Source organism: Hydra vulgaris, chromosome 05 (genome assembly GCF_038396675.1).
Source record: "Hydra vulgaris chromosome 05, alternate assembly HydraT2T_AEP".
Taxonomy (NCBI): Eukaryota; Metazoa; Cnidaria; class Hydrozoa; order Anthoathecata; family Hydridae; genus Hydra; species Hydra vulgaris.
Genome location: NC_088924.1, coordinates 41,287,752 through 41,308,038, shown reverse-complemented (window position 1 = coordinate 41,308,038; position 20,287 = coordinate 41,287,752). Strand labels below are relative to the sequence as shown.

General features: G+C 28.6%; 1 protein-coding gene across 2 annotated transcripts in view; it reads left to right on the top strand.

Annotated features, from left to right (window-relative positions):
- LOC100213998 (vesicular integral-membrane protein VIP36) overlaps positions 1-17,132 on the top strand; it is a 37,804-nt gene extending 20,672 nt beyond the window's left edge. The window contains exons 4-10 of one of the 2 annotated variants that reach the window (XM_065798219.1): positions 9,644-9,726; positions 11,565-11,660; positions 11,741-11,812; positions 12,400-12,514; positions 16,228-16,335; positions 16,470-16,621; positions 16,716-17,132. In XM_065798219.1, the coding sequence (XP_065654291.1) occupies positions 9,644-9,726; positions 11,565-11,660; positions 11,741-11,812; positions 12,400-12,514; positions 16,228-16,335; positions 16,470-16,618 (623 nt within the window). In that variant the 3' untranslated portion in view covers positions 16,619-16,621; positions 16,716-17,132. Of the gene's footprint in view, positions 1-9,643; positions 9,727-11,564; positions 11,661-11,740; positions 11,813-12,399; positions 12,515-16,227; positions 16,336-16,469; positions 16,622-16,708 lie in introns of both variants that reach the window. The other variant, XM_065798220.1, reaches the window with a different exon arrangement.
- Positions 17,133-20,287: the final 3,155 nt, after the last annotated feature.

Below are 20,287 nucleotides of genomic sequence, written 5' to 3'. Positions count from 1 at the left end.
GTCCATATTAAAAAAATAATAACTGCGAAAATTATAGTTTAAAATACACATGGGTTCCAGAGATATTGTCAGTTAAAATAATGCTGACTCAGCATTTCAGTGATTATCTGAGGCGACTACAAAGCAACTTTGACATATAGTATCTTCATAATGGTTTGGGGAAATTTCCTAAAAGTTGGTACCCAAATAGATTTTTAATTGTGGAATCCATAAATAGCACCCTCAAGACTCAATTGTCTCAAGAAATGCCTCAGTTATCCAATTTTGCTCAAAATTATTGACTTGTAAATTCATAATTTTTGGAGATAAAATGAAGACTGTGGCCCAAAATCCCGAATAAAAAGTTTAATTGAATATCATTATTTTATCTTAGGTCTACTGAAAAAAATTAGATTCATCAATTGTCTCTCTAATGCTTGATCAAAATTTGCGTTTAAAAATTGTGTCTGTTTAGAAAAATTTAAATTTTGTAACAAAATTGAAATGTTTCTTAAAACATTTATTTGAATAAAACATCAAATAGTGTTACTTATTTACTAGTTTAGGATGTTTATAGTAATGGGCCAAGGGAGGGTCAGGGGGCCTCTGACCAACTCCATCCCCCTTCCCCCAATCTCCCTGGATTTTTTTTTTTTTTTCAATGCATAAAATGATATAATAAATAATTATTAAAACTCAATTTAAAAACACATTTTTTTAGTTTAAGTTTGAGAAACAATTTTTTTTATTAGTTACCTCTTATTTCAAAGTAAGCACTCAAAACTAAGATCATTTCACGATTTTAAAAATCATAAATTTCAAAACCAAAGATATTGAAATGTTTTTTAAAACATTTTAACAATCAATATCTTTATGGTATTATTTAGTAGATTAATACTAATGTAGTCATCGACATAATAAGGTGGACAGTGGGATTTATTTAAACCCCCTCCTTCTCAGCCTTCCATCCAAGTATTTGAAAAAAAGTAAAGATAAATTTAAAATGCAAAATAGGTAAATAAAATTACAAAATTATTTTTGATATACTTAATTTTTTTTTTGTAACCTACTGCTTATATTCTTCAAATCTGAATCAGATATGTTGTATGTATGACCTGATATTGTTGTGAGTGTAGAAATTAGGCACATAACTTTAGAATCGAGCACCCAACACTCATCATTTCTCACTGGCCAGAAAAAGGTTTTACCTGGTCCATGTGGATGCATGAATCTGACTTTTATATCAAGCTTACATACATATTCAGCAATTCCTACCCACCAAAATCCATCATAAAAACAGACAATATAATCTATTTTTTTAATGTTTAATGAAATCTCATTATTAGGTTTGCTTTTTGGAATGATATCAAATATTTCAATACATGTATCAATACTTGTTTTTTTATAACTTACAGTGTTTGAAGCAATTGGAATAAAATGATGATACATCCTTGTGCCAGGAACTGTTCTTCCACCTAAATATCTTTTTTCTAATTGTGCTCATGTTGGTCAATTTCATCTTTAGAAATCAATTTAAAACAAATTCCATTTATCTTAGCTTTACAAAAGGAGTAGATTAAATTAACATCTAAAATCTGCCCAGCAGTTATTTGTTTTAGACTTTCTTGATATACTATTAACAGTCCCACCAATACCATCACAGGGGGATTTACCATGACTGGTAGCAAAAAATACCCATTCAGCATTTAAATCAAATTCTTTACCGCGATGACAAAGATTGATAAAGTTTTTAAAATTTTTAAATTGTGCTGCACAACCATCGGAAAAGTATTTCACACTTGATACATCAGGTAGATTTTTTTCGATATATCTAGTTATATTCTCTACTCGACTTATGTCTTGTTTCTTATCCTAGTCAGTGCTCAGTTTCTCCACATTCACCCTTAGGTGCTTCTGATCACAGTTTGATCTCTCTAAAACTATTATCTCATTCTTCTTCATCTGAATCCCCCTATCATCGTACCTCTTACAAATACCTTAAAGCTGACTGTGACTCTTTCCATTATTTTCTTTATGATAGCTATTGGTTAAAAATCTTTCGTCTTCCTGCTGACAAATATGCTTCTTATGCAACTTCTTTGATTCAGGCTGGCATGGAATCTTTTATTCCCTCTTGACGATCCCAGGTCAGGCCTCACTCTTCTCCATGGTTTTCCTCACATTGTGCTGCTGCAATTGCCAATCGAAACCATCACTTCCGTATCTATCAGCAAAACAATTCTCCAGAAAACAGGCATCTGTTTATTACAGCTAGAAACCATTGTAAAAAGGTTTTGTCTAAGTCAAAGCCCGCTATTCTCAGATCATGAAATGTCGTATTTCATCATAAAAATTAGGCTCTCGTGACTTCTGGAGAATCTTTAATAGCATTAATAATAAGGGCAAATCTTTAATTCCACCTATCTTTTACGGTTCAGACTTTGTCACCTCACCTAAAGACAAGCTGAATTGTTTGCTAAGAACTTTTCATCAATATCATCTCTTGATTCCATTAGTTGCGTTCTACCTGTAATAGCCGTCAAATAGGTTGATCCATTTCTTGACATTTGTATCACTCCAGCTTCTGTATCTAAAGTGATTTCCTGCTTAGACTCTTCTACAGCTTGTGGCCCAGACAACATACCTGTTACATTCTTGCAGAAGTGTTCTCTGGAGCTGTCATCTATACTTTAAAAACTAAACTGTTCAACAAGTACTTATCAGAGTCTTGTTTTCTTGCCTGCTGGAAAGCAGCATATGTTATCCCTATTTTCAAAAATTCTGGAGAGCGATTTGTCTAACTACCGTCCTATTAGTCTTCTTCCTATATAAGCAAGGTTTTTAAATCTTTAGATAAAGTTTGGCATGCTGGTCTTTTCCATAAGCTTTCTTCCTCATCCTTTTTCTGTGACTGTTCCTAAGTGCTCCAAAAACTCTTATTTGTCTAGTTTTTTTCCTTGAACATCAGTTCTTTGGAATTCGCTCTCTTCATATTGCTTTCCTGAGTCATATAATTTGCAATCCTTAAAGTCATCTGTCAATCGTTATCTTGCTCTACAATCTTCATCTTTTCTCTTCCAATTCTAAATAGTGGTTGCTTGCAGCCTTGTTGGAAGCAAAGATGTTTAAAAAAAAAATATCTTCCTGAGTCTTGTAAATAAATCCTGTATCATGATCAGCATCTGAAAGGTAACAAAAAGATTTATTTGAGAATTTTTTTCTCTATAAAATAAAGTACAATTGTAAAAAGTGAACATTGAATTTTGCTCCAGTGATAACTTTGAACCTCATCCTGAACAACATATTGATAATTTTTAGCAAAATCTCCTAAAATTAAGCATTCATTTTGGTTAAGATTTTCCTTACAGTTTTTCAAGTATCTACTTTGTGTTTTTACAATACATGAATGAGTGGCAAGGTTGTCAATGCTAGTGGCAATGATTGTAATAGTAGTGTTGTACAATTGGTACTCTGCCATTGCTTGAATGCTACATCTTCTTTGAGCTCATGGTCCATAAACTCCTGCACTAAAAAACTTTTTAATGCTTCAATACCCTAGGGCGTTGGGTACATCAATGCAACATATATCCTGCATTTTCAAGTGAACAAACAATCAATGCCATGAAATCTTTATAACTTTTATTCCACCTAATGGCATCAATGAGAAATTTTGTATTGGAGATGTATGCATGCACATACATTATGAGTACCTGACACATTAGTTGTAATGCACCATTTAAGTTTAAGAGTACAAAACTTTGACAAACTGACTTTGGCGTAGTCTTTTTTAAATGCAACATGTAATTCATTAAGATTGAGTAGCAATCTTTTTTGAACAAGTTGGTTTTTCTTAACACTTACAAAATCTTTTTTCCTGGCATCATTCTTGAAAATTTATCACTTTGATAAAAGTTAATCACTAAATTAACTGTTCCTGGTGAAAATGGGTTTCCAGTTTTTGATAGAGTTCCATCCTCAATTTTAACTTTTCTTGCAGTTCGAACAAGATACTCAGACACTTCAAAGTAGCTTGATATCTTTGTATGTGTCCATGATTTTGGTGCAAGTGTTAACATTTGCACCTTGTGGCGATAAGAGTCAGTCTCTGAAATTTTTATTTTATTTCATACATTAAAATGTTAAGATCATGGTCATTGTTAATGTTGTTATCTGAAATGGGGCTTTTTATTTCTTTTGTTAAAGAAGTTTCTTTAATGTTATGCTAATGTTATGCTAATGAGACCATTTTTGCAACTCTGTCAATAATGTTCTCAAACTTTTGTTTTACTGCAGGCAATTTGCTGTGTTTTGAAAGACTTAGTTTGACTAGTGAAATTCCAAGCAATTCTATAGTGGTATCTAACCTAATTTTTTTCTCACTTTTTGATTCCCATTCCTCGTGTAAATTTAAATCTTCAAAAAAAAAATACAAACAAGTAAAATACAACTTTTAAAAAGAACAAAACAAAACTTTTGCTTGTTTTTGATATAATAAGAGGTAAGCATTCACCGATTTGAATTAAAATAATGAAAAAAAATTTTCTCAAACTTAAACTAAAAAAAATTATGTTTTTAAATTGAGTTTTAATAATTATTTATTATTATATCATTTTATGCATTAAAAAAAAAAAAAAAAAATTTAGGGAGATTGGGGGAAGGGAAACAGAGTTGGTCAGAGGGCCCCCTGGCCCTTCCTTGGCCCATTATAAACATCCTAAATTAGTCAATAAATAACACTATTTTGATGTTTTATTCAAATAAATGTTTTAAAAAACATTTCAATTGCTTTTGTTTTTAAGTTACCAAAGGTAATTTAAATTTTATAATAAAATTCAAGGTACCAATTTTTAGGAAATTTCCCCAAGCCATTATGAAGATACTATATGTCAAAGTTGCTTTATAGTCGCCTCAGATAATCACTAAAATGCTGAGTCTGCATTATTTTAACTGATAATATCTCTGGAACCTATGTGTATTTTTGACTTGAATTTTCGCAGTTATCATTTTTTTAATAAAAGACTGCAAGTGAGATAAAATTGAACTAATTCTGAGATGTAAGGGTGCCATGGTCTAGATGATTTCATATGGAATGACCCAATAATGTATGTTAAATTTTAAGCAGAAGTGTGTTTTCTTTCATGTATTTTGCAATTTCTGGATTTGTTTTAAAAAGACAGACCATTCCATGAGCATATGAGTTGTATGGACACAAATTGTGAATGTGCAATTTTTGATTGTTTATGATAACGTTGCATGAGTTAGGAAAGATGACAAATTTGTTAGAATTCACTGCCATGAAATTCTTAGCTTTATCGATTTTAGGTTTTTTTCTTCTATTTGTTCTTTTCTGGGATTTTTTTGGTTTCTCGTTTTCGTTTTCCCATTTCTTATGTTCTTTTATTTATTCTTTGAGTAATTGACTGTTTTGGAAAAGATGATACTTTTTGGTTTTTAAAAAGAACTTTAAAATTTAGAGAAGGTTCATTTACTGTCAGGGTTAGGGTTAGGGTTAATAATCTAAAAAAAAAAAAAAAAAAAATTTACTGGGTCATTAGTGTCTACAGTGGGTAAAGGGATTTTATTGGTTTTTTCTACTTCAAAAAATGATGGAAGTTCTCTTAGTCATTTCATTTCTTTCAAAGTAGATTTGTTGCAAACGTTTTCACATATTAGCTTTTTGCAACTTTGCTCTAATCTTAATCCTTCCAAAGCTTGTACACGACTCAAGGCAACGTATGCTTGTCTTGGTGCAAAAGTTTTGATCCTATATTGATAACTGCCTGATTAACAGTTGTGCCTTGCATTTTGTGAACTGTAGATGATGAGCAAAGAATCAAAGGAAGCATTTGTCTTTCTGCTGTTCCGAAAGAGTGTTTAGCTGGAAATTGTATGGTTTTTGGTTCAATATGGTGAATTCCGATATCAGCAAAATCCACGTAAGGAATGTCATTTTTATGAACTTGATTGCGCCAGAACAGTGGCACATGTATATTTGTTATGAAACCAATTGATCTATTAGATAGTCCTTTGGACACGCCAATGTTATAGTGTAGCCACCCTCAAAAATAATCAGTTCCTTTGGGAGTCCCCCAATTTTATTAATGTCTAGTGGAAACAATTTCTGAATTTTGAAATTTTCTAAGCTCTTTTTTGCATCAACAATTGTATCTTGAGCATGAATAATGTTCATATTGTTTTTCTCGTAAAGCTCCAAAACTGCTTTGTTGTGGTCTTCAACTTGCTGTATAATGGGATGCACTGGAAGTGCCTTTCTGAGAGCAGAATTTCCAACATCGTTTTACTCAAGTTTTGTTAGTAAAACACTGATGTTTTCGCCAGTCACTTTTCCAACACTCAAGTTATTCAAAATATCAATAAAAGTGTTGTCACCTTGCTGTCTCATATTTTCCGTTAATTCACACATTGTAAACAGTCTCCATAAGTGTGTTGCCGTTGCATTCTTTCTGGTTGCTTTAACACTTGGCTACCTCGAATAGGTGGTAGTTACATCAAATCACCAAAGAAAAGTATGTTGATTCAGGCAAATAATTCAGAGCTGTCCTTAAGTTGCTTCAAGCGATTTTCAATCATACATAGCATTTCATAAGAAACCATGGAAATTTCATCAATGATGAAGAGTTTAGTATTGCGCCATTGTTGTCTCATTCTTTTTAGGTAGTCTCCAGATAGCATAGGAAGATTCGATTATTTTACCATCTTTTTTAAGCGGTAGTTTTAGTGTAATGAATTGTTTCTCCGTTTCCCAACTTTGCAGCAGCTCCTGTGAGTGCACAGACTTTCCTGACAAAATTTGTTTGTTCATAGCATCTTTGAATTTGTTCTTTAAGTACTTTTAAAGTAAAAGTTTTTCCAGTTCCAGCTTGACCAGTTATGAGCACTTTAACGCGTTGATTGTCTCCATTGAGTTGCAATCGAATGTTTGACATAATATAATTAAACAAATCATGTGGTCCAACATTCATAGCTCTTTTGGCTAAATCAAAATTAGTATCTGTCGTTCTTTCGTCATTACATTCTTCCATTTCTATATCACAGTCTATAAGTGGTTTCATAATCTGGAGTTCTTCTAAAGCATGAGCTTTAGAAGTTCTTCTTAAGCATGTTTGATTTAACTTTCAGAAATTCATATCTTTGTAGGGCATAAAATAGGTAGTCATTTCCATCTTCAGACAGGTTTTTTAATATAGCTTCTTCTCTTGGTTGATGAGCTTCTATTGGTGAGCAAACGGATGTTTGAACCAGAATGTGGTCAATCATGTCAACATCGTTTTTGGATGGACAATCTTTAAGCTGAAGTTTTTGTTTAACAAAATCATTTTTGACAATGACATCAATTCTGTCTAAAGTATATTGTATGTTTTTATTTCCAGTTGTGCATCTGCATATTCAGTGAGTTGTTGCATTCAATGAACATGCTCTTTCATTTGCAGCTGGCGCTCCTTTTGATCCGCAAGAATGAGAATCGGCAAAGTAAATTTGTCAAGTTGTTTAAGCACTGAATAAGATTTACTTGCAGAAATCAAAATTCCGAATGAATGCTCTTTGAATAATTGTTTTAAGGCATCAAACAAATTTAATCCAACAGTATTCTTATTTTGTTTGTCATTAAGATTTCCGAACAAATGTGGGTCATTGTCAAATAATATTGCAAATGCATGGCCAAAGATGAGGAAGTTATTTTTAATTACAGTGAGGTTGTTGACAAGCAAGTAACCATTTAAGTCGATATTTCTTGAATTGCTCAAAATGTGTGCAGTTTTATAAAGTCCAAATCTTTATATCTTTTATTTTATTATGCTTGTTGATAGTTTTTTTTTTATATATTGTTTGATTGTTTGTTTTCAAATTCATGACACACAGGTGGTTCAAACAACAAAAAATGTTGTCTGGACCACCTGTATACAAAATTTAGGAAAGATGGCGTATTTGCTATATTTTATTTTCTATTTTATAGACTCTATAATGATTTAAGGCATTTAACAATGCGTTATTGTTATATAGCATTGTTATTGTTATTGATGCATAATTATTGAGTTAACATTTTAGACGACTTGTACTAGACTTAAAAACTTTCAATTATACATATTTGTTTTACTTGTGGGTTTGTAAAATGTAATTTGAATTAAAAAGTTTATTTTCTACTTTTTAGTATAAAAAAGATTATATTTTTCAGCAAATGTTTTTGTTATATTTTTTTTCTACTTTTTAGTCTTTACAGAGAGTTACAATATTTAGCAATCCGTTTGCGAAGAAATTTGTAATTAAATTAAACTTTTTATCATCCCACATATGTATTATATTTTTATATTAATGCTAAACAAAATTATGTTGTAAGTTATTTTTTTTGCAATTTTATTTAAAAAATATTTTTTTTCAAAAAAAGTATTAAAAAGCGAATTAAAAAAAAAAATACAAGCCCACAAGTAATCTTAGCCGATTTTAAAAATGAAAAGATTTGTTAATGAATAAAGATTACTTTTAAAAACAAACCCTAAGCAATATAGTAGCTAATTTCTATATAAAAGGTTAGTTTTCTTATGCACCAAGGATGATAAAGAAAGTCGAGGAAAGAGTCATATCAAGTGAAAGAAAAAATCGTAAAAAGATTGACCCGTTGTTTTGATTGAGTTTACACTGCTGAGCAATATGCAGAGCTCATCGTTAGAGCTCAATAAATATTTTGTTGATGATCAATGCCACTGATATTCTCTTCTTTAAGTTATGGTGACCAAAAAAGTATTAAAAAATATAAATTCTGATGAATCATCAGGAGGATGCATCCAAAAAAATCAAAGAATACCCTTCTGGATATCAAAATTTTTTCAATTTGATTACAATACAATAAATTTGGGTAAAATATAAACAAAAGAAAGGATAAATGGTTTTCGCTGTTAATAATTTTAGTATTTAAAATAAACTTAGCCAATTTTACCGACATTCCGCCAGCTTTGCTAACAGAAAAGGTATCCATCAGGCAAAGCGCCTATCAAAAGTAAAAAAATTCTAATCTTTTTTCAAAAGTATAGTGTCTCAGTAAATTTATTAATTTTGTTACACAATATTTTTCTCACTTATGCAGTTTACAGTTTTGAAAGTCTTCTCTCAACCCTTTTTTTGTTATTTAACTTTCTTTTATGCTCTCTGTTAGTCAACTAACATAATATTGATTGCTGCTTTTTTAAAGGTAAATTTGCCCAATTTTTCGAAAGTAAAATATATAAAAAATATATATTAAATTGCATAATTTTGTCTCAAAAATAAAAGGTATACCTTTATTATATATAAAGAGAGTTTGGTTTATTTAACATTTAACCATTTACATAATGCAGGATTAAATTTTTTTTAAAAGCAATCAGTTAGAAAATATGTTAATGAGTAAAAAAAGGTCGATACCCATAGCAATAACAATTGTAAAAAAGGAGATTAAGTCAATAGCGATGCCGATTAATCAGTATTTTTGCATCACTATATGAAATGTTTGTTTTGTTTTTAATACAAGTTTTTTTTTTTTTTTTAAATTTTTTAATTGTTAAAAAAGTTTTAGTTTTTAGTTGTTATTTTTAATTATTTTAGTTGAAATTGATTTTTTAATATATTAAGTTACTAAAATTTATGTTTTTTAGTTTTTTATTTTTTTTTTTAGGTCCAGTTTTTGGTAATAAAGACTACTTTACTGGATTGGCATTGTTTTTTGATACTTATGCTAATCAAAACGGTGAACACCAGGTTAATTTCATGTTTTTAAAGGTCAATAGTATTAAGTTAGAAATTGAAGAGAGCAATAAGTTATAGTAGAGATAGTACAATAAAAGAGATAAAAGAAGAGATAATACATAGATAATAGAAACAGATAGAGATAAAGATAATTATGGTGATGACAGTGGTACTAAAAATGTGGTATTAAAATTGATGTAAGTATGTAACAATAGAATTGGTAGTATTGATGTAGAATGAAGGATATTTGTGATTTTATGGGGCATATAGGGCACATCCTCTATTTAAGAGTTTTGCTTGAAGGTGTCTATATTAATATCTAAATTTATTTGTAGAAAAACAAAATAAGATTTGTTTAATTATTTATCAATATAATATAGATAGGTTTATATAATTTTTTTATTTATATAATCTTTTTTTACTTTGGTAATACTAACATTGTTTTTGAAATATCTAAAGTAAGTTCAAAATATAGATTAAAATAAATATTAAATAAAAGTATTTAATATTAAATAAAAATATCAAATTTAAAAAATAAGTTACCTTCATTATCTTTTCAAATAATAAGGTTTTATGCTTTTCCACTCACAAGGCTCTTTTCACACTGATTATATTTTTCTGATTATTTTTATTTAAAAGAGTAAAAAATCATTTAATTATTAAAAATATAGTTTATTGCTTAAGCAAAATTTTCAATATTTTTTTTATTTTAAATGAACAATTTACAACAACTGTATAACTTTTGCTCAAAATTTGATATGGAACAATTAACTGAAACTCAAAATTTTTAATTTCTACAGGATTTCCGCTCCCCCACTCCCACTCACAGATTCCTCCCTATATAATCTAAAACTCTCTCTGCATAGCAACTTAACTGCTACACTTTAAGTCACCAATTTAATGTCTGCAACATATAACTTATATGCAACTTCTTGAACTTAGAACATTACAGTTGTTTATATTGTGTAGATTACAGTTGCTTATATTGTAAAAATGCAATAGATAACTACTATAAATACAACATACCTTTAACAACAATACCTAATATTTACCAATATAACTTATATACTCTGAATGATATATTTACCGATATTACTTATATACTCTGAATAGTATATTTACTTAAATAACTTATACACTCTGAATAATATATTTACTTGGGAGCATCTATAAAGTACATATTTTTTTTTTTTTTTTTTTTTTTTTTGTTATTCACCTCCTCAAGGCCATGAAGGCCACTACAGATGAGGAGGCTACTCAATAGTGGTTATAACCCTCTCTCAACTCTATAACTCCGAAACACAAACCTCGACGAACAAGGCCGCTGCGCGGAGAAACAAGTTGAGCGCGGTACTACCAGGGACGTGGTATACAATAAAACCATTGTATTAGGACCCCCCCCCCCTTTCCCTTTATACACAACTGTATACTTTCAATGACCCCCTTCCCCTTTGCATACATACCCATTATTTCAAAATCAATCCCCTCCCCAACGCATACATTTTTCAAAACAATAAAAACAAAAAAACTATTAGTTAACTCATATTATCTATTATACATAACATAAAAAGATTAAATAAGATTTTTTAAACTTGTGAAATTATGTTGTTTTTTTTAAAAATAAAAGAAATCAAGTTTTAAAAACATGATTTCATGTTTAAAAAAAAGAGAGAAATAGAGAACGAGAGAGTTCATTACATTTTATAAAATGTGTCTGAATCTAATATACAAAGTAGTTTTTCAGTAGTAAATGAAAGTTTGAACCACAGAGTTTAAGTCACATTCAATATATAGAATTAATAGAAAGGAAAAAAACCAAAAATTTACTAATCAATAATAATTTATTTCAGCATGAACATCCTTATATTTCTGCTCAAGTTTCAAACGGTTCAATACATTATGATCATGATCGTGATGGTACACACACACAACTTGCGGGTTGTTCGGTATGATTTTAAAATTTTGTTTATAATGTAAGTCAGTTAATTTTTTTTTTGCTTATTTTTTGAAAATTTTTTCTCTTAAGGTTAATTTCCGTGGTGTTGCAGGCGAAACACATGTTGCTATTAGATATCTTGGATCAAAAAAAAGATTAACAGTTAGTGTTTTTTTTATTTTTTAAAGTCCTCATTTTTGACTATATTTGAATCAACATATTAGGCTTGTGTTTTTTTAAGGGTGTGTGAATTTTTATTTTAAATTATAAAATTTACATTTATTGTTATATTATATATAATTTTAAGGTTTAAGTTAGATATCAAATAATACTATGAGGTTAAAATTACTACCATGATTCTACTCTACCCCATGGTTCCTACTCTAACAAGCTTTCATCTATTCTTTATCTCTGCAAAATTGTTTTTGTATGACTGTCATTTCACAATGATTATTTCTATGTATTCGAAAAACATTTTATCATAAATGTAATAATAATTTTTTCTATGTACATTGACCCAGGGAATTCTCTTCTCTCATTTTCTTATCCATTTTCTTAATATTTTCTGATTTATAAGATGGCTGTCTGCAGCATTTGCATTTTAAAGTGAATTTCAAGTGAAAAATTCAAAAAAAAATTTGAATCATGTGAGTGGGCATTAAAAAAAGCTCTAGTTTGTTTACTTATTTACAACAAGCGTATTTATGTTGTTTACTTATTTACAACATATATTTATTTACTCTTTTTAGGTGCAATATGATATAGATAATGATGATTCTTGGAAGGAATGTTTGGACAAATATGGTGTTGAGATGCCAACTGGATATTATTTTGGTTTATCTGCTCAGACTGGTGACCTTTCAGGTAATATTACCTGTATTATTTGATAGTGAACATGTTAAACCAAGTTGTGTTGAGTAAACATTGTATTCTTTTGAACATTAGTTGTAACATTAGTTGTATTTAAATATTTCAAACATTGACATTTCAGTGCCTCAACAAAATACATTAGCGCTTTATCAAAATTGCTTAGGCTAAAATAGATCCAATTAAGACAGCCTCACTAAAGTAGCTCAATGTAAACAATGCTGAAAAGAGAGTCTTGTCAAAATGAACAATTTTTTACAAAGCTGTTCTTTTGTGAGCAAGCTGTTTTGTATTTTGGCAGTATTTTTTTCACAGTTCACCGTTCGATTTTAATTAAAGTTAAAATAAATTGAAATGTAAATGTATCAATGCAATGTCTTTCAAACTTCTCATAAATAAAAGTAAACCAAACATAGTTGGTATAAGTGAAAAATGGTTTCGCATGGTACAAAACATAGTACATAATACAACAGTTTTTATTTTTTAACAGTACAAGTTTTTAGTTTTTAATGGTAGAGCTAGTTACAGTAGCTAACAAACTTGAAACTGAAAGCATAATTGTTGGCAACAAAAACAATAAAAACTAGATAGTTTAACACTTTGTAGGTTTTTTGTAAAAAAGATTACCAAAAAATGAATACGCAAAATAACATATAAAAAAAATAATAATATTAGAGACTGTTAATATCTACAAGTGTAATGGTATAGTGCATCAGCATCAATACCGTCTAGTTGTCTGTTATAGTCTTATGTTTTCGTCCACTTTCAAATTGGGTAGACTGAAAACAATGTCTTTATATGAAAAAAAAAGAATTCAAACTTCTGGTAAATGAATGTGAACCAAACATAATTGGTATAAGTGAAATATAGTTCAAAACATTTAGTGGTATAGAAAACTACATAATGCCTGTTTTATCATGCCTATAAACTGTTTATAAGCATGACAGAATAGGCATCCAAAAAGGTGTAGGAGTAGCTTTATATATAGATGATAGTTTAACATTAAATGAGCCGAGTGATGACGTTTTAAATAATAGTTAACTAGGATGTGAGCTGTCATAATTATTAGGAAAATCAAAATAGGTTGCATATACAGACCAAGCAATTTTACAGACATAATAGATATAGACAGTATTATTATTATAGAAAACTTCAATTTAAATTATAGGAAACTTCAATTTTACCAATATAAAATGGTCAGATGGGTACGCTACACAAATAGATGCCAGTACCAACTCAATTGATTAACAGTTCAGCAAAATGATAAATAATGAATATTTAATTTAAATATACCGACTTTTCAACAAATAGTTTTTTTATCAAACAAAACTTAAAATCTCTAAAACTAAAGAATGAATCTTAAAAAGAATCATAAAAGTTCAATTCCATTAGGTAGTGTTTCCACAAGGTAATATTACAAAGACACAATATATTACATTTTAATTTTATTTTAGCTGGCGGTGGGCAGAATAAAAAAATATTTTTAACTACAAAAAAGCTGGTTATAAAAAATGTGAAATGAAACAACCAATAAGATCAGTTTTTTTAGAAAAATGTGAGATGAAACAACCAATGGGATCAGTTTTTTTAGAGACTACCCAGTTCAAAAAATTTTTCTTTTATTTACTTAATTAGCCTTTTCAATAAGTTCAGGCCAAAAACAAGCGTAAATAATAAAAATACACCATGGATAAGCAGTCAATCAAATTAACTAATACAAAAAAAAAAGAGAACCTGAAATGATATATATCAACTGTAAAACAAAATGGCTAAACAAAACATCAGTTAAAGAATAAAAAAATTAAAAAATAAGTAACAACTAAAACTAACCAAGCTCGAAAACTTTTTATAAAGTACTTGAAGAAAAAACAAAAAAGTTGTTGTTAGGTATACAAATAATACAAATAAAAGTTAAACAGCAAAAAGAGCAGTAAAATCAAAAGATCAAGAATAATCAATGTCACCAGTTAGTGATAGAAGATATAAGTGGAAAAGACAGAATATTAACAAATTGTAAAATTAAGAATTTAGAAACAGATAAAGCTAGCGGTCCAGACATGATCCATGCAAGTGTTGTTAGTACAACATATTTAGATTTTGCAAAAGCATTTGGTTACAGATTACTAATCAAACTAGCAGCTTACATAACAGACGAACTGTTGAAATGGATCAAAGGGATTATAAGCCTTCGAAAACAACTTTAAAAGTTAAAATATTTTTTTGGCGCAGATGTTAGTTTTCAGCCATTTGCCCCGAGAACCAATTTTAGGAGCTTTATTATTCATGATACATATAAATGACTTACCAGAAAATATGAAAAAAGTAATGAAAATGTATACTGGTGACACTAAAATAATAGCAAAAGTTAGGAGCGAAGTATAATCATGTTAAGTTAAATCGGATTTAGACACCAGATTCGAATGATCAAAAAAATGATTATTAGGTTTCAATGCAGACTAAAGCCATAATTATTCATAAAATATGAATTAGCTAGTGTTTAAAAAAACAATATATAAGTAATATGTAAGTTTTGGCTGTTATTATTTTTGCAGTCGTAAATTTGTTTTCTTTTTTCTTAAATTTTCCAAATAGACCCTTTTATTAAAACAGTGTTTGTGGCTTTTAATGAGAATATTTCCAGATTTTGCAATTCTTGATCTGCCCCTTGTGATCTACAATCTAAGAAATAGAAAGCAACACAGAGCAACAAAGTATGCAACACAGAGCAACAATACTAATAACAGCATTCAAAAAGATTTCATATAAAGAAAGATTAAAAGTTATAAGCATAACAACTCTTGAAACAAAACAAAAAATAAGGAGAATGAATACAACTATATAAAATTTTTATCAAAAAGTTTTGTAATAGTTAAATATTTATGTTATATAATATACATATATTTTTTTTGGTCATATATTTTAATTTTATTTTAAAATTGATTTGAACTTAATCATTTCTTTTAATGAAATTTGGTCATGTGTAATTATGAAATTGCTTTTGTTTATAAAAAATAAATTTCTTTTTATACTTTTCTATATAATTTAGCTTACCAGCCCATTTTTTCAGTTGTTTTTTTTCATTTGTTGTCACTAATAACAAACTGAGGAGTTTTCTGGTCTGCAACTTTATCTGTTTTGCTATTAAAATAATAAAATTATTTGTTTTTGATCTTGTAAACCTTAAAAATTGTAATCAATAAAAATTAATTTATTCAAACCTGTAATATAATTATTTATAAATATAGCATTTGTTATATGTTTATTGATTTTTTTTACAAGTTTTATGTTTTTTAAGGTTAATGTAGATCTTTTTTTTTTTTTTTCAATTTTTTTTCAATTTATATTCTTGAATTAATAATTACACCCACAGTTAAGAAAAGACAATGAAAATTTAATTTACAAATAAATTTTTTAAATAGACACTAATGAAATTATAGTTTATACTGATTAAATAGTTGCAAGCAATGTTTCGATTATGTGTTTTCAATGTGTAGTTCTTTTTTTTATAGCAATTCGAGTATAATAAATGTAATAATAATAAATGAATAAATAATTTGTCCGTCCCTTACGTAGAAATGTAATAATAATAATTGAATAAATAATTTGTCCGTCCCTTACGTAGAAATGTAATAATAATAATTAAATAAATAATATTTGTCCGTCCCTTACGTAGAAAAGGTTTTACTTTTTTCCTTCTTTGTTTTCTTAAGATAATCACGATATACTTTCAATGAAATTTTACGAGCTTGAAAACGAAGAGGAAGAAGGCGATTATTCAAATATTATACCAAATTCAAACGAATCAGAACCTAATAGAGGTAAAAATTTAAAAGTTTTTTTTTATAACTTATTAGTATTACTATAAATAATATTAGAATAGATCGACCAAATTTTTAAAAATTGAAAAACTTGACTCAAACTCAACAATCGAGCTAAAAATTATTATTTTCAGAACATGTTGATGATCCATCTAAACCTTCAACGCGTCGTGAACAAGCTATGAACTGGCTCTTGGCGATACTTTTATTTGTTACTTTTGCTGGTGGTTTATCGTTTTACTTTTATCAAAAAAAACAAAACGACATGAAACGATTTTACTAAGAAGTATCTTTTTATTTGTTTATTTATCTGTATTATATGTGTTTATGTGTGTTTATATATATTTTTTATTTATTCTAAATCCTTAATAAGTATTTAGTATTTTAGAAATGAAGAAAATTTGAAATCTGTTTTTATAAAACGAATTTTTATTTAAATACTTCATGTCATCGTGGTTAATAATGATGTCTAAATAGAAAATTATCATCTTTGGTATCATCTTTAAAATATCATCTCAGACAAAATAATCATTCCATGCACCTTGATGCATCGATCAAGTCTTATGACAGGAAGATTTTTTATTGAAAATATTTTTGCTGTTTATTTTGAAAAAGATATTTACACATTTTTGGAATAAAATTTTTACATGTATTTGCATATTTATTTGTTTGGAAAAATTTTTAAAATGTTATCATCATCATTTTTATTGTTATTATTTTTGCAAACATATTAAGTGTAATTTTTTACAAGTTTTGTTCTAGAAAATTTTAAAAATATTATATCGGATTTTACAGAACGTGCATTTTACTGATGGTAATTTATTTGGTTAGTTTATTAATACACATCTATGCTTACTGTAAGTAATTAAATTTGCTTTTTGCTGCATAAATATGCAAAAGTTCTACAATTTGAGTTATAATTGTAGAACTTTTGCATATTTATGCAGTTACAAGTGACTACAAAATTTTTGTTTAAAACCCAAATTTGTTGCCTAATCGGACTTCGACCTTCAAGTATTTGAGTTTCATGTTCTTTAATATTTATTAAAGGTCAGTTGTGGTCAGAGGTACCAACATTGTCCTGATCATACCACTCTTTTTTTTTTTTTTTTTTGTCTGAATTTAAAAAGATACTTGTGAGTTCAGATAAACTTTGAACAACTAAGCGGCGAGGTTTGACTTTTTGAATATCATTCGATAATCCAATACTTGAGCAAACTGTTTTGTTTTGTTTTATTGGTTTGATAGTTACAAAATATAGGTTACAATTGATACAAATTCTTTTTGGTAAAGAGCTTTGAATGCTTGGTCATGAGTAGTCGTATGGCAATGTTTTGGGAAACTTTTTGGCACCTGTCTTTGGTAAAATTGTTTTGCTAAGTGAAAAGTTTGAAAAGAGGCTTGCAAAATTAATCTTTGTATTATTGCACTCAAACCCTTTTCTCCTTGGAACAAAGAAAGTAATGGAAGAATAAGTTTTGATCATTACATTTGAAAATTTTTGCTAAATATGTTAATCTCAAACATGTTTAGCATCCCTCTCTGCTTTAACTGTACACATTTTAACTGTTTGGTTCTTTGTACTCGCCTATAGTTTCGAATTCATCAACGACTTTACTGGACCAAATTTGTGCAAGAACTTCACTTTGGCAAAATTTCCTTTCTCCATAACTTTGTCTGTTGTTTCTCCTCTTTAATTAAGATCGCTTTAAAAATAATTAAATGAAAGTATATAAGTCATGGCTTAGCGGACTCTCTGCCCTATTAAAGGCTCTTCTGCTATGAGCATTGGTGGTCACAAATATGTCATTAAGGTCATGCTGTTTGAAATATGCCTTGGCACAACGAATTTTTTCTTCTTTTTTTTGTAACTAAAGAAGTTAAACCAATTAATTGCTATAGAGTGACACAAAACATTAAATGTGACGATAATAATAATAAAATTGAAAATTATAGTATTGCAAAACTAAAAAAAGTAATTTATTGATCCGATGGCAATCAAGAATAATATCGATTATGTATTATATTTGAAGTTCTAATTTTCGGCACCTGTAATTACCTAAACTTTTAATCTATTTATATAAATATCGTACAAATGTTGAAAAGGTTCCCATTCTGTTGAATTCCTCATCCCTTTTTTAATCTGTTTGGAGATTTTCAAACCAACTTGATGTGTTTTGGTACTTTGGAATCATTACCTTCAAAAACTTCTTTCGAAAAAACATTACCGCTGCAAGTTTTTTTATCAACAGTAGTCTTAAGATATGAACAATATATAAGTGAATCCATTAAAACTTAGTACTTTAAATTACTAATTGAAAACTTTCTATACAAGTTGGAAAGAAAGTGAGTCTAACTAGTTGGAAAGAAGTTGAGTTTAACTTTATAATCAAGCTAGAACCTTAAGGTTTTTTTGATGCAAAAAACCGTAAGGTTTTTTGATTGATTATAAAAAAAGATTTAAGTGAGAAAAGTTTATGATAGTTATGCGTTTTTGTCAAACGTCAAATATTTTTCGTTGCACTGTGGGATCTCTAGCAATTACCCCAAGTTACTTCTTATTGCGTAAATTTAGGTAAATCTCTTCTGATCATTTAATAAAAAAAGAAGTACTTGTTAAATGATAATTAAACAACAATCGCTTGCTATTTGTGAAGTCGTTGCGTATCGTACTTCTTAAAATTTTTTGTATTATATATAAATACCTTCGAGTTTGCAATTTAAACTAATTACGCAGTGATAAAAATTTTAATTTAAAATGTTTTTTGTCACGTCACACAGTAGCAAACCATCGCCCTCCCCATGTGGTATTCGTTGACGCTTTCCAATACCTAATATTCTAATTCCTCTCCCTACCCTAAGACTGTCACTTATTATTTAAACAGCCTCATACTGCGTATAAAGCTGTAAAAACGCAATTACAACCACAAACACTTTTAAAGTAGCTTTCTATTTTCAGATAGCTCGTAAAAAGTACAATATCAGCTTCCTATGAACAAATGTTTAATATGACTTTTTAATGTAAAACATCAATAACAATCTAATTATAAATAGTTGTAGCTGACTCTATTCAACCCCTAATAGCTCTTCCCTAGAATATGGCTCCTAAAAGCACTTACGATCATTCAAAGCTATTTCAAGGGGTAAATGAGAAAAATTTTGAACTTCACACTGTCATATATTTTGATGAATTTTGATGAATTTTTTATCTAATTTGTGAAAGAGTTTAAGTAACGAATTTATGATTTTAGGAATTCTAGAAATAGGGAAATTTTATTTATTTTTTTATTTAGGTGCAAGAAGTCCTTGCGGTCTTATCGCAGAGCACTGCGTAAGAGTATTTAAAAGGAAGTTCACACCTCCTTCCTTACCGGTGTTATAAAACTTGACCAGAGTTGGCGTTGAACCACGTGGCTTCTGAGGCAAGCGCTAACCACTGCGCTACGGATACTGGCGGATGGGAAATTTCCCATGGGAAATTAGGATGGGGAATTTCCTATACACTGTTTTTTTTTTAATTTTTTAATTTGTTAATTATATTGCTTTTACGTCTCTACTAACATTTTATACTAAATATATATAAAAATTACTAAATCTTCTTTGGTTTCCTTCTTTAAGTATTATCACAAGTTTGGCTATTTTTGAAAAAAAAAATTATTTAATTTTATATTATATAATTTCTTATCAAAAAATTATTTTGATTATATACTTATATGTTGTTAGTTTGATTATAAAGTTACATACTTTGTTATTTTACAATAAAAATGTATTTATTTAAATGTGTTTACCAAAAAAGAAAAAAAAAAGTAAAAATAAAAAATAAATATTTCACTTCACAGTGGACTGGATTCTGCTAGTTATAGAGCATTGAGGCATGTTAATGGAACAAAATATTCATGCTATTTTTTCTATTCCGTAACAGCTTACATGTTTGCATCATTTGTCCCACTAT